The sequence below is a fragment of the Triturus cristatus genome, chromosome 6 (assembly GCF_964204655.1).
Source record: "Triturus cristatus chromosome 6, aTriCri1.1, whole genome shotgun sequence".
Taxonomy (NCBI): domain Eukaryota; kingdom Metazoa; phylum Chordata; class Amphibia; order Caudata; family Salamandridae; genus Triturus; species Triturus cristatus.
Genome location: NC_140589.1, coordinates 547014886 through 547028175, shown reverse-complemented (window position 1 = coordinate 547028175; position 13290 = coordinate 547014886). Strand labels below are relative to the sequence as shown.

Below are 13290 nucleotides of genomic sequence, written 5' to 3'. Positions count from 1 at the left end.
TCCTGAGGCGCGTGGCTCTTCGTGTTCCACCAGCCTGCGGAGGCAAGCAGGCCGCTATTGCCCTCTGCACTCCGCTTGCAGCACGACGCCTCATTGTCCTTCCCCTGGGCGCAGACGCAGCCCTCGCCTCAGCTGACAGCAGGTCTTCTCTCCCTGCCTTCTTCAATAATTCCAATTCTGCCCTCACTTGCTCGTCGTCTTCCATGCCTCTCCTGCTCCTCCCCGTCGATTCCGGTCCGTTTTCACCTCAGGGAAAATCTTTTCCCTTAGCTCTGACTTCGTTTCCTCCTTTCACCCACGCTTGCGCTTCCCTAATCTTCGCGCACCTGACTGAATGAACTACACGCGCACCTCTCCCTAACGTGGCCCGTTCCATTCGGGCGAACAGCCCCAGGGCGAGACTGTTTCTCCGCTCCCCCTGGGGCCCCCATGGCCACTTACCAAAAAAAAAAAAAATTCATGAGGGCGGAGTAAATCCACATAGGCATTAGCACGAGGAGTGCACAGTGATCGTCCGCTCCACCCGTACAGGGGGACATAATGCACCTGAGAACGGGACTAGTGTTAGCAAAAGACGTCTGTTTTAAGTGTCTAGTCCAAACATTTAAAATGCGAAAAGTACTTTCGGAGGTGTTAGGGAGGCTTAGGTGCGAATAGGTCAGTAAGTATGTGCTCTTTCACACGTTCAAATCTGATGAACTTCACTTTTTCGCTGTTGCTTCTGCAAACCAGAGGCTGTCCGGCACTTCGAGAACATGCAGCGGAACGTTTTGGAATAGCCCTGCACTTACCAGAGGGCAGACGATGTTCCTGTGAGCCCCGCTTCTGCCACCCGTAGAGTCCCTGGATAAAGCAGAGCAGAGGGCTGAAGGTGGATGTTCTGAGTGGCAAGCCTGCTGCCACTGTAGTTCTTCCCACAGGGGAAAGAGGCCAGATTTCAGGAGTGGCCCTGCCAGCGTGAGGAGAGACTCTCGCAGCCCCATCAATGGAGAGCTACAGACGGGAAAAGAAGAAGAAAAAAAGAAGAAAAAAATAAAAAAGAAGAAAGAAAGGAGGAAGAAACGGAAGGAGGAGAAGGAGAAACGGAAGGAGGAGGGGGAAGAAGAAACGCAAGGAGGAGGAGAAGAAGAAACGGAAGGAGGAGAAACAGAAGAAGAAACTGAAAGCAATCGCTTTTGAAAACAAAGCCGCAAGTGGTGCGCGTGTGCGCGCCATATGGTTTCCACTATCGCGCCCGTTTCTGGGCACGATAATTGAAACCATATGGCAGGAATGCGCGTAATAGACACCAATAGGCCATGGGCGGAGCAATGCGCCTGCCTTTGGCCTATTATGTGCCATTTTAAAAACGAACACGCAGGCAAAGGCCAATAGCAGGCCACAATTCCAGGGTCCGTTTCAGAACCTCGGACAAAAGGACTCTTGCTTGGGCAAGCACTGCTGCGCAGTGCAACGCAGGGCGCAAGCCTTAAAAAGGAGAGCAACCCTGCAATCTATTCGCATGCACGTGCAGAGAGAATGCATAGGCTATATCCAATGGTGTCATAGCTATTTAGACAAATGGTCAGGCCAATACAGGGGTCAATATCAAAGCTAATGGGTCTCACCCATGAAATATAGTGGTTTTTCCAATGCTGCTTCTTCCACCTACATGGAACTTTATATATGCAAGCATGTCAGCAGCGACCACATTTAAAAGTAGCCTCTTATGCTGTAAGAAAATGTATTAAAAATGCCTGCTGCAGCTGCACGCACATCCAATGTGGCCATCTTTGAATGGCTTTTCATATACAGTAAGAAAGTTTAAATAAAGCACTCCTAAAGAAAATGATGCATGCTTTCCCTCATTTTCCGTTTGACAGAGGTCTTTGTAGGTCTATTGACCAGGCGTGCCTGGCTGGTACGAGGATTCTTAACTGGTCCGCTTTTACAGCTTCACAAAAATTTGAAATAAGCCTACACCGACCTTCTGAGCGATAAAAAGTCCTCTTGTGCATCAGAGGCATTGGGGCTACAGGAAAGCCCATCCATTTCTCCCAAGCCCATCTTGCCAATCGCAAATTTTGAAGGGACTGTCTTGGGCATCACTGCAAAGCAAGCCTGGCTGAAGACGGCTGAAATGCCAGAAACCGGTCAATATTTTTTATTTCAACAGTTAATTTCTTTGGGAGAAACTTTAGGGATCTACACAAATGATCACTTGCTGCATTCAACATGGTCTACTTTTTAGAAAACTATAGCTTTCCAGGATTACCCATGGGTTTCATCCTGGCCGCCACTTCCAACTGGGCGAGCTGACGAGTGCTTGGCCCCTCCCCGCCCTCACGTCATCGCCAGGATAAAAGCAGGCAGAAACACACCCCCGCTGAATACGAGTGAGTGTAGTTGTCTATTGAAAGTGTCCTGAAGCGGAAAGCCGGGACAGAATGTTTTAATCTTGTTCCTTTTGGTAAAAACTGCTATCACTGTTAAATTGCGATATTGCTAAAAACTGTTTCACCGAAAAGAGAAATTTCACCACTGCTATTTTAAACTTGCACTTCGGTAAGCTTGGACATCTGAATCCGTGCACTTACCTGATCTTCACCTTTTAAATCTGCAAATTACCGCTGTGTGTAGCAGAGCGCGGCCCCTCCCTAAAAAGACTCGCCCAGAGCCAGAGTCTATTTCACCTGTGCCCCTCTCTACCCCATAGCAGCCGAGTAGGCGCTGCTTGGGCTCCCGCCACTTCCAACTGGGCGAGCTGACGAGTGCTTGTCCCCTCCCCGCCCTCACGTCATCGCCAGGATAAAATGACGTCCTCTCCCAGGGAGCGCAGCGGCGGCGCGCCAAAGGTAAGCCCGTCTGCGCCCGTCCGCGCCTCGACCGGGCCAAAGGCCATACCCCCTGGCCGACTCATACAGTACTCTAGGGAAACTCTGCTAGGCCTTAACACCAAATCACCTACTTGCACTCCACCCCTTAACAGGGAAAACTGGGGAGGATCCTGGGGCTGCAATATATGGAAAAAAAGTTTCGGCCACACTCAACCAAGTAGGCCCCTAAACCATAACAAAACAACAAACCTACACTGCAGGCTTGTCAATGTCAGGTCCATGGGCAAGCACGCCCAACATATCTTCGACCTAATCTTGGAAAGAGAGCTGGACTGTCTTTTCATGACAGAAACCTGGTTAACCCAAAACCGCAATCCAGATGTAACGACCGCTCTCCCTCAGGGGTACCTCATTGCCAGACAAGACAGACCCCCCCAGAGAGGCGGAGGAATAGCTATTGTCTATAGGGACTCACTGAGCTGCCTGACTTTCCCGATCCCAGGTATCAAAGGTGCGGAAAGTATAGGCTTCGCCCTTAAGGTACATGACTCCTTCATCTTATCAGGAGCACTATTATATCGACCTCCGGGAACACCTACTGACTTCACAAATAGCCTAGGAGAAGCAGTAGGGGACCTAGCACTAAAAATCAGCCAACTACACGATCTTAGGAGATACAAATATACATTTAGACTCCCTCACAGATCACGCCACCCTAGGCTTTACGGACACAATGAAGATCGTAGGCCTTAACATACTTACCACCAGGCAGGTCACATCCTTGATTGCATCTGTTCAAACTTGGACACACTTCATGTAAAATCACCCCAAGAATTAATCTGGTCTTACCACAGCTACATCCCTTTTGAACTCCAAGGGATAATGGCACACACACCCGGGAATAAGCCATGTGATCCCCATGGAGGGCCCAACTGGAAGAAACTGACAGGACTACCGGGTTTCCTAACTAAGGCACTAGAAACCAGACCACTATCAGTAGGGGACCCTGAGAAAGATAGCCAGTCTTTCAGGGAATGGATGGGCGCCCTATCTATGGATAATGACAAAGCAACACTTAAACCAAAATATAAAAAGAAACCCAGATCCTCTGCCCCTTGGTTCTCCCAAAGCCTAAAGGAGGAACAAAGGAAGGTTAGAGCATTAGAGCGGAATTGGCGCCGAAACTACGATACAACTGACCAGCTCAGCTACAAAGTGGCCCGCCGTCACTATCACGGGATGATAAAAACTGCTAAAAAAGAGACTTTTTCACCAATGCCATGACCAACAGCAACAACAAACAAAAAGACATCTTTAACATCGTCAACTTGTACATCAATCCCAAAACCATGCAGAGAGACATTCCCCCTCCCAAACCCTGTGCAACAAAATAGCGGAATACTTCCATAAGAAAATACAGACACTCACTAAAGATTTCCCAAACCCCCTCCCCTCAGAGGAGTCCCAACCAAACAGGAATAGCGCGACTAGCCAGCTAGCCGCCTTTCAGGAAGTCAGCTTAGAAGAATCACAGAGAAAAATTCTAAAAATTAAATCAGGCTCCCCCTTCGACCCGTGCCCCCCTTTCGTCCTCCACACTATGGTGGAGATTGTAAACCCCAGCATTAACAACATTATCAACTCCTCACTTTCCTTGGGAGTAGTCCCAGAGGAATGGAAACTGGCAGCAGTAAGATCCCTACAAAAAAACCCATCACCAGACCCCACCACCCTCACTAATCTACGACCCATCTCCCTGCTCCCCACTTTCTGTAAACTCACAGAAAAGGTAGTAAACCAACAGCTCACCACCTTCTTAGAGGCCAATAACATCTGGCACCCCAACCAGGCTGGCTTCAGAGTAAATCACTCAACAGAATCAGCTCTAATATTTTCATCGGAAACACTCAGAGCAGCGCTAGACCAGGGCAAAAAAAGCAGTCCTTATACTCTTAGACCTGTCCGCGGCGTTCGATACGGTGTCACATTCCATCCTGATAGACCGACTAGCCGCGGCAGGGATAACTGGAAAGGTACTGAGCTGGCTAAAAAGCCTAACAAATAGACGACAAGTGGTCACCCTGGGCCAGTTCAGATCAGAAGAGATCCCAATAAATTCAGGTGTACCGCAGGGCTCCTGCCTGAGCCCGACACTTTTTAATGTGTACATGGCCCCCCTGATTTCCCTCATATCATCCTTCGGCATAGCCACCATTTCATACGCGGATGACACACAACTCATCCTAGTGATGGAGGATGAAACCAGCGAAGCAGAAACAAGACTTAAAAACTGCCTAAAAGCCACTTTCCATTGGATGAGGACGAATCACCTTAAATGCAACACTGGGAAGACCGAGATCCTACCGTTTGGTAAGGGAAACACTTTCAACCCAGCAATATGGTGGCCAGAAGACGCAACCGTTCCCCCCAATACAGCCAACGCAGTCCGAAACCTAGGGATAAAATTTTATCCATCCCTGAGCTTTCAACAACAAGCAGTAGCCGTGGCAGGGACCTGCTTCGGCATAATAAAAGGGCTCAGGAAATTTTTCGATCTAATCCCTTTCGCCGCAAGGAAGACTGTGGCAGTAGCCCTCATTACCTCTCGCATAGATTACTGCAACAGCACATATGCAGGAACTAACAGGACAGTCTGTCAAACTACAAATGGTGCAGCATGCAGCGGCCAGACTAGTGCTGGGATGGAAAACAAGAACCTCAGCCACAATTGCCATGAACACCCTGCACTGGTTGCCTAAACACAAAAGGGTGCTCTTTAAAATCTTGCTAATCACTTTCAGGGCAGTTAACAAAACAGGACCCAAATACATCGAAAGCATGTTCCAACGCTACGTTCCCTCCAGGTGTCTGAGGTCCCAAGGTGACAATCTCCTGACTATTCCCAAGTTAAGACTCAAAACCAGAGGAGGTAAAGCCCTGGCTGTCTTGGGGTCCAGAGCATGGAACTCACTACCATCCCCTTCCCGACAAATCTCTACAGAAACATTTTTTAGAAAAACCCTGAAGACCTGGATTTACACCCTATCCGACCCAAAATGCAAAAACATGAATTAGCATTTTTACCAAGGATTTACAACAAGAATAAGCCACCATGTTTTCTTACACTCTGAAGCGCTAAGATGCTCCCTGGAGTGTAACCCGTGCTATACAAACACTAATTACATTACAAATGTGTTAAAGGTGTTGTCTGGGTTTAGGCCTCTTAGCGTGTTGCACCTGTCCTCTCTCCACTTGACCAGGAATATACTGAAGCAAATTCATCTAAAGGGTTGCAGCCACTAAATATCCAAGACTCTCAAAGAGGAGGCGTCTTAAGACTTTATTGCTGTCTCCCATGCAGACACCATAATGCGAATAATATGTGAATATCGATCACCTAGACTACTACTCCGCATTGCTGTGGCAATGTGTCTCAATGTGGCATTACACCCACTAATCATCATCTTGATCACATTATTTTGCAGCATGCTGCTGGGGCAAATTCTCCCAAACACAACTACAGACAAGCCTCGCACTCAATCCTCGGACGAACCCCACCAACCCCAATGAAGGTGCACTCACCCTCTAACGCTGGATGAACGACTGCACCAACACCGTCGCCCCGCTGAAAAACCCCACCAGCAGAAGAGTCAGCTGGTTCACCCCGGAACTCCTCGACTCAAAACGCACCTGACGGAAACTGGAAAACATATGGCACAGCGACAAGACGCCAGACAGCCGCACTGCCCACAAAGACGCCATCCGCAACCACCACCACATCAGGACCGCCAAAAGAACCTCCTACACAGACCGCCTTGACAACAACACACACAACAGCAAGGAGCTCTTCACCATCGTGAAGGAACTCTCCAACCCCAGCTCCAACGCCAACGACATCCCACCATCGCAAGCCCTGTGCGACTCCCTCGCCACCTTCTTTCACCAGAAAATCACCGACATCCACGACAGCTTCAGACCCCGGACGACCCCTACCGACCACACCGCACCAAACCCACCGCACCCCACCGCCCATGACACCCTGACAACCTGGGCCAACGTGAGCATCGATGACACACTCAAGACCATGGGAACCATCCACTCCGGATCCCCGTCCGACCCTCTCCCGCACCACATCTTCAACAAAGCCAGCAATTCCACCGCACCCCACCTGCACAAAATCATCAACTTCTCCTTCGAGACCGCCACCTTCCCTAAGAACTGGAAGCACCCAGAGATCAATGCCCTCCTGAAGAAACCCAAGGCAGATCCGAGCGACCTCAAGAACTTCCGACCCATCTCCCTGCTTCTGTTCCCAGCAAAGGTCATCGAGAAGATAGTGAACACCCAGCTCACCCGTCACCTCGAAGACAACAACATCCTGGACCCTCCCAATCAGGATTCCGCAGCAACCACAGCATCGAGACGGCCCTCATCGCCGCCACAGACTACATCAGGATCCTGCTAGACAACGGCAAGACGGCGGCCCACATCCTCCTGGACCTCGCCACCGCACACTACGCACGCACCTCCACGACAAAGGGATCTGAGACAAGGCCCTGGACTGGACCACCTCCTTCCTCTCCGGCAGAACTCAAAGAGTCCACCTCCCCCCGTTCCGATCCGATGCCTCCGAGATCATCTGCGGCGTCCCTCAAGGATCTTCCCTCAGCCCGACGCTGTTCAACGTCTACATGGCACCACTAGCACGCATCGCCCGACAGCACGACCTCAACATAATCTCCTACGCCGACGACACCCAGCTGATCCTCTCCCTCACCAAGGACCCTCTCACAGCCAAATCCAACCTCCACCAGGGAATGAAGGCCGTCGCAGACTGGATGGAGGACAGCCGCCTCAAACTGAACACAGACAAGACTGAAGTCCTCATTCTCGGGTCCAACCCCTCCGCTTGGGACGACTCTTGGTGGCCCACATGACTGGGGTCCCCCCCGGCCCCCACCGACCACGCACGCAACCTGGGAGTCATCCTCGACTCGAAACTCTCCATGACCAAACAAGTCAACGCAGTCTCCTCCACCTGTTTCAACACCCTCCGCATGCTCCGCAAGATCTACAGATGGATCCCGACAAACACAAGGAAAACAGTCCCCCAGGCCCTAGTCAGCAACAGACTCTACTACGGAAACTCTCTCTATGCCGGAGCCTCGTCCAAGCTCATCAACAGACTACAGAGAATCCAGAACGCCTCTGCACGCCTGATGCTCAACGTCCCACGCCGCGACCACATCACTCCCCACCTGAGGAACCTGCACTGGCTCCCCGTCGACAAAAGAATCTCCTTCAAGCTCCTGATCCACGCACACAAGGCACTCCACAAAACCGGCCCAGCCTATCTCAACAGTTGACTCGCCTTCTACGTACCCAACCGGAAACTCCGCTCTGCTGTCCACGCCATGGCCACAGTCCACCGCATCCGGAGAACTACTTCCGGAGGCAGATCCTTCTCCCATCGCGCCGCCAAGACCGGGAACACCCTCCCCCTCTACCTGCGACAAACCGAAGACCTGCTTACCTTCAGGAGACAACTCAAGACCTGGCTCTTCGACCAATACCAGCAGCTCCCCCCCCCAGCGCCTTGAAACCCTCATGGGTATGTAGTGCGCTTTACAAATGACATGATTGATTGATTGAGCATGCTGCAGCTGTGACTTCAGGGAATATAAATCTAACTAAGGCAATCTGTTGGGATGGAAAAGTCCTCTACATGGTTAAAGACGTTTACCACTTCCTTGAGTGACTAACTTTACTGTTGTCTGGATTCCTAATGCTGATTTTTTTGTCATAGGCGAAAACGTTTCATGAGTGTGAGCCAAGACTTAGGCTTGTCTCACAGACTGCAGTATTCTTGGACCGGGAGGGGCACCCTAAGCGCTATCCTCAGTTGAGGAAGGCTACCGCCTTCACCAGAAGTTAAGCAGCACAACCGTGGTTGTGACATCATACCATATAGTGAGCAGTAGTAGTGAACAAGCCCTTTTTACCAAGTGACACTGGAGTGGGGCCAACAGGTTCCCTCACCTTTGTTAAAGTTCCGCTGCTGTGTGCTTAGATCACCCTTGGCCTACATCAGGTAGGTGGAGTGCTGCGCAAAACAGGAGTAGGGACTGCACTGGTTGTATGTGTGCCTGGGAAGTGTACAGTAGAGGGTGAGAGCAGTACTGTGTAGTACATGTGGGATTAGTGCATGTGCTGAGTATGAATACCTGCGAGGAATACATGACATGAAAGATTGTAGAGCTGTGAAGTGCATGCACAATAAAAGCATGTGCTGGGTATAAATGTGCTTGCATGAAGTACAATAAATGAAGGGTGAAGTGTTGTGCAGAGCACACATGGTGATTATCGGCGCTGGCAAATAGTATACCCTGGTTCGCTATAGAAAAGCTTTAATGCTGAACAGTGCACGCAGACTGAAGGTGTGTGCTGAATGTGTGTGCACTGGTATTGGTACAATACATCGAGGGAATAGTGCTTTACAGTAAGTCTGCTGTGAATGTACAGTGAGTAAGTGTGCTTGCATTGGTACATTATACGGAGGACCCAGAGTTCTATTTTGGGAAGCCAATGCTTGCCTAGTTAAGGCATGAGGAGGAGAGGAACCCCTCCCACCCCAGACAGATGTGTATTGATGCATTCCTGTGAGCTGGGTGGGACACAATGGAGGAAGGGATACTTCCTTTAATGTCAAAAGGTTGCTTATTAATTCAGTGACAGATCCCAAGGAAAGCGCCTGTACACATGTTAGGAGAACGGCTGTGCACCAAATCGGGTAATTGCCTGTTTGTAGGAACAGTCCAGCAACACCCGTATGCCAAGAGAGGGCCGCCGTGATCTAAGGAGATTGTAGAGCGTCATGCAGGAAACAGCAGGCATGCACAATAGTGCCGCAGTGACCCTGTGTGCCAGATGGAGCCATCGCTGAACGTTTTTGGGCCAGTAGTGTGAGACTTGGTTCTTCCGGGATCAGCCACAATGTATGCAAGGATGGGCCATCATAGCGAAGGCAATCGCACAGAAAGAGTCTTCGCCCGATTGTCAGTAACGCGGCAACCCTGCATGCTAGTAGGGGCTGCTGTTAATGGCAGGTCAAACTCCCCAACTACAGTGGATTGATTCCATGAGAATTGCAAGGGCGCCATTGAAGGCACTGCACCTTCACTGGAGCTCCAGTCCAGAGCTGGAGAATCTCCGAAACCCCATCCCCTGTTAGGGAAAGAGTTGGTTTAGCAGGAGCAACTCCGATTGCTGGATGTGCCATCAGCGCTGCTTAGCGGAGAGATCTAGTACTGGTCAGGTGCTGCCGCATGAATTGCGCACAGCCTGTCCTCACTTGACTCTGGAGGACCCAAGGAGAGGGCTCTCGTTGGACGGCTGAACACTTCTGTACTACTGAAGTAGGTAAGACCAGTAGGGCAGCCCAGAATCGCACCGACTTGTAACCTCAAACAGTTCCCAATACCTTTGCACTGTAAACTTGTCCTCCACCTGAGTGAATCACACTCTGGGTTGGTTTTATTACAATACGAACAGAGGAATCACAACATTCCTCTGCCAGAGACACATTACGGTCTCCCTCAAGCCCACGTAGCTAGTTGTATCAGCAGGGACAGGAGCTCAAAACACCTGATCTTAAAAGGGGCCCCATCGCACACTCTTTATTATAGACTATACAGTACAGTAAGCATCACAGTAGGAAGAGTTCAGCTCTATGGGCCAGAGGGATTATAAGAACTAGAATGACACGTACCTTGTTGTTTGCCCTGAGGAGGACGATACACACTGGCCGAAACATGTCAACATTTACTCATAGGAGCAGGGCTTTAGGTGGGCTGAGTCCTGCTGGAGCTCAGCACCGACAGCTCTAAAAATAAGGTACTGAGACGGCTCACTTTCAGGCTCTCTATTATTGCCCTCACCCTCTGTGTGGAAAAAATAAAGCTTAACTTGGCAGCAGTACCACCCTTCACTGTCTTGATGCATCTTTAAAGGGGCTTGATACAGTTCTTTCACAGTCTCATTTTAGAACTGGAGCATTTTAACTATTTTATGCAAATATGCCATTGTTGTTGCTTATTTATCGTATGCAACCAACAACCACTGACAACGCCAATAGTCCTGGCTTGCTGTAGGTGTAATGCTACTTGTTGTATTATATATCTGGATGTAAACACAGAAAGAAGCAACAAAAATCAGTTTGGCAGCAAATAATTGCTAAGCAGAGATTTCTAACTTACATGTTTTAAGCCAACCCTTTAATTATATCTGCCACGCCCCTTTGAGAGCCCCCCCCCAGTTTTTTATCCTGCTTAAAGCCCTGCATAGGAACACACCTAAAAATAAGAAACTCCACAAGGACCTATATCTGGAGGAAATCACTTCTGGAATGTTTCCTGTTGCAGGGGCATTTCTGGGAGTGGCAAGGTATGGAACAAGACAGCCCAGGGGACAAGAAATACATAGGCTCTTTGTGGCCAATATTATGTACCTTGACAACAGCAATTCAATAAGTAAAACTCTTTGTTGGACCTACCCAATACACGAGCCAGTCAACCAACTCACTGCCGCATGAAGCATTCCCACAAGCCACCCAAAATAAGGACATGTTTCACATTTCACGGACATACACTAGGTAACCGTGGTACCCTGATGACAAAAAAGGAGATGATATAACAAGGGGCGAACTGAACAGCATACTCTTTTTTACCTCATCTTTCACAAGAACTTGACACGGTGACCTCATAGTCTACAAGCAATCACCTTGAAAAGCTTATATTAATATCGAATGACGGTAGAACGTGTTAAATTTACTAACGTGTCATTGATACGCTTTGTATTTAATCACAAAATACAATGGCTTGCTTACCCGAAAACCCAGATATCTCCGCAGCATCTTCCATTTGTTTAAAACCCCCACCTTGATCGTGTGGCTTTCGATTGCGAATGGCACGACAGGCCACTATGCGTGGAAATAACGAAATACACCATCGCCCAAGCAGCACCTTGAGTTGACAGCGCGTGCTGAAGACGTTCCCAAGTAAACTTTTAATTTGGGGATATCGCGAGAGGTAGGAAGCACTGTCGAAACTGATATCGGACTGGGCTGTTTATAAAGAGATAGAAAGAGGGCTGCACACTAAGCGACGCTATGACGTCAAAAATTACTTTTGGGACGTTTATATGCAACTAGACACGTCGAAATTGAATGATTTAGTTAAAACTGCAGTTTATCCTGTTACACAATAGTGTCCTCTCTAAGATGGCTCTGCATTTGACGAAAAGCCAGGCTGTCCTCTCCTCGTTCAGAGTCCCTCCGCTCTCAGTTACTCGGGATGCATTGTTAGACCCCTATTTCAAGGTGATCTATACTAACTACTTTGTAAGTTTTGAAAAGTATCCGATTGGAATTTGTACACTTTGCCGTGAAAAGAAAATACCGTTATTGACGGTCGAAATGTTTAGTGTACGACGGCTTATAGGTTTATAAGCTTGAAATGTTTACGTGTAGCAACTCTGTTGATAAAAAGTAAATGATGCAATATGTTTTGGCATTGTGAGGAGGAGACTAATGTAGTCTGATTCAAATGCTAAATGCATAGACATTTTTTTTAAACCTTGTCAGATGCTAGGAAGGATTGGATACGTCTTTCTGTATTCAGTCCCCGAAGTTTCTATATATGAATGGTTTTAATGATGTAATTTTTTACCAAACATAGAATAACACACTGGATGGTAATACAATTAATGTAAGGTGCATTATCAGCGGGTTGCCAAGAGGCCCTTCTCAGTGTTGCCACGTTTTGAGACCAGTCCCAAGCCTAAAGCTGTCCAAGTACAAGCCCAAATTCAGCCCAAAGCAGAGCAGTATCAGCCCAAAAACCTGCCCAATGATGAAACTCTCAAATTATATAATAATAGCCTTTGGAAAACATTTCAAAGTTCATTCTAAAGTCTATTTAATATACATTTAATAGGTGGAGGAAAAATGGGCTTCTGTAATCATGCCGAAATTCTATTAAAAACACTCATTTTGATGACCGGTCCCCACTGTGTTCTTCTGTCACGGCAAATACATTATGTAACTGATGGAAAAGCAGTGCAGAAAAGTGGGTGTTTAAAAGAGCCCTGTCGGATAAAAAGCTATATCCCTAAGCAACCACTGCCTTTGCAACCCTCATCCGTTCTATTTCTGTTCATGGTGAGCAATGCAGTTTTCTTTTAATCATAAGCCTGAGGCCAGAAATAGAAAATTAGGCTGGATAGGGGTCTCAAGTTTTTCAGGATTTGCTGGGCCCTCCTAAAGTACTGGTAGAGTAAGATAGTCTCTTCATTGGCGTACCCAGGGCTTTAAATGGGCCAGGTCCTGCTGGTGCTAAGCACCATCATTTAAAAAAAAAAAAAAACAGGTACTGAGACAGGTCCCTATTGGGCTCATCATTTTTGTCCTCACCCTGGG

At 48.5% G+C, this 13290-nt stretch overlaps 1 protein-coding gene across 2 annotated transcripts in view; it reads right to left on the bottom strand.

The window, feature by feature from the left end:
- Nucleotides 1-11861, bottom strand: part of MEI4 (meiotic double-stranded break formation protein 4) — a 176681-nt gene extending 164820 nt beyond the window's left edge. Inside the window, exon 1 of one of the 2 annotated variants that reach the window (XM_085609204.1) lies at nucleotides 11701-11861. In XM_085609204.1, the coding sequence (XP_085465330.1) occupies nucleotides 11701-11734 (34 nt within the window). In that variant the 5' untranslated portion in view covers nucleotides 11735-11861. The remainder of the gene's footprint in view (nucleotides 1-11700) is intronic. The other variant, XM_085609203.1, reaches the window with a different exon arrangement.
- Between the last annotated feature and the right edge of the window lie 1429 nt (nucleotides 11862-13290).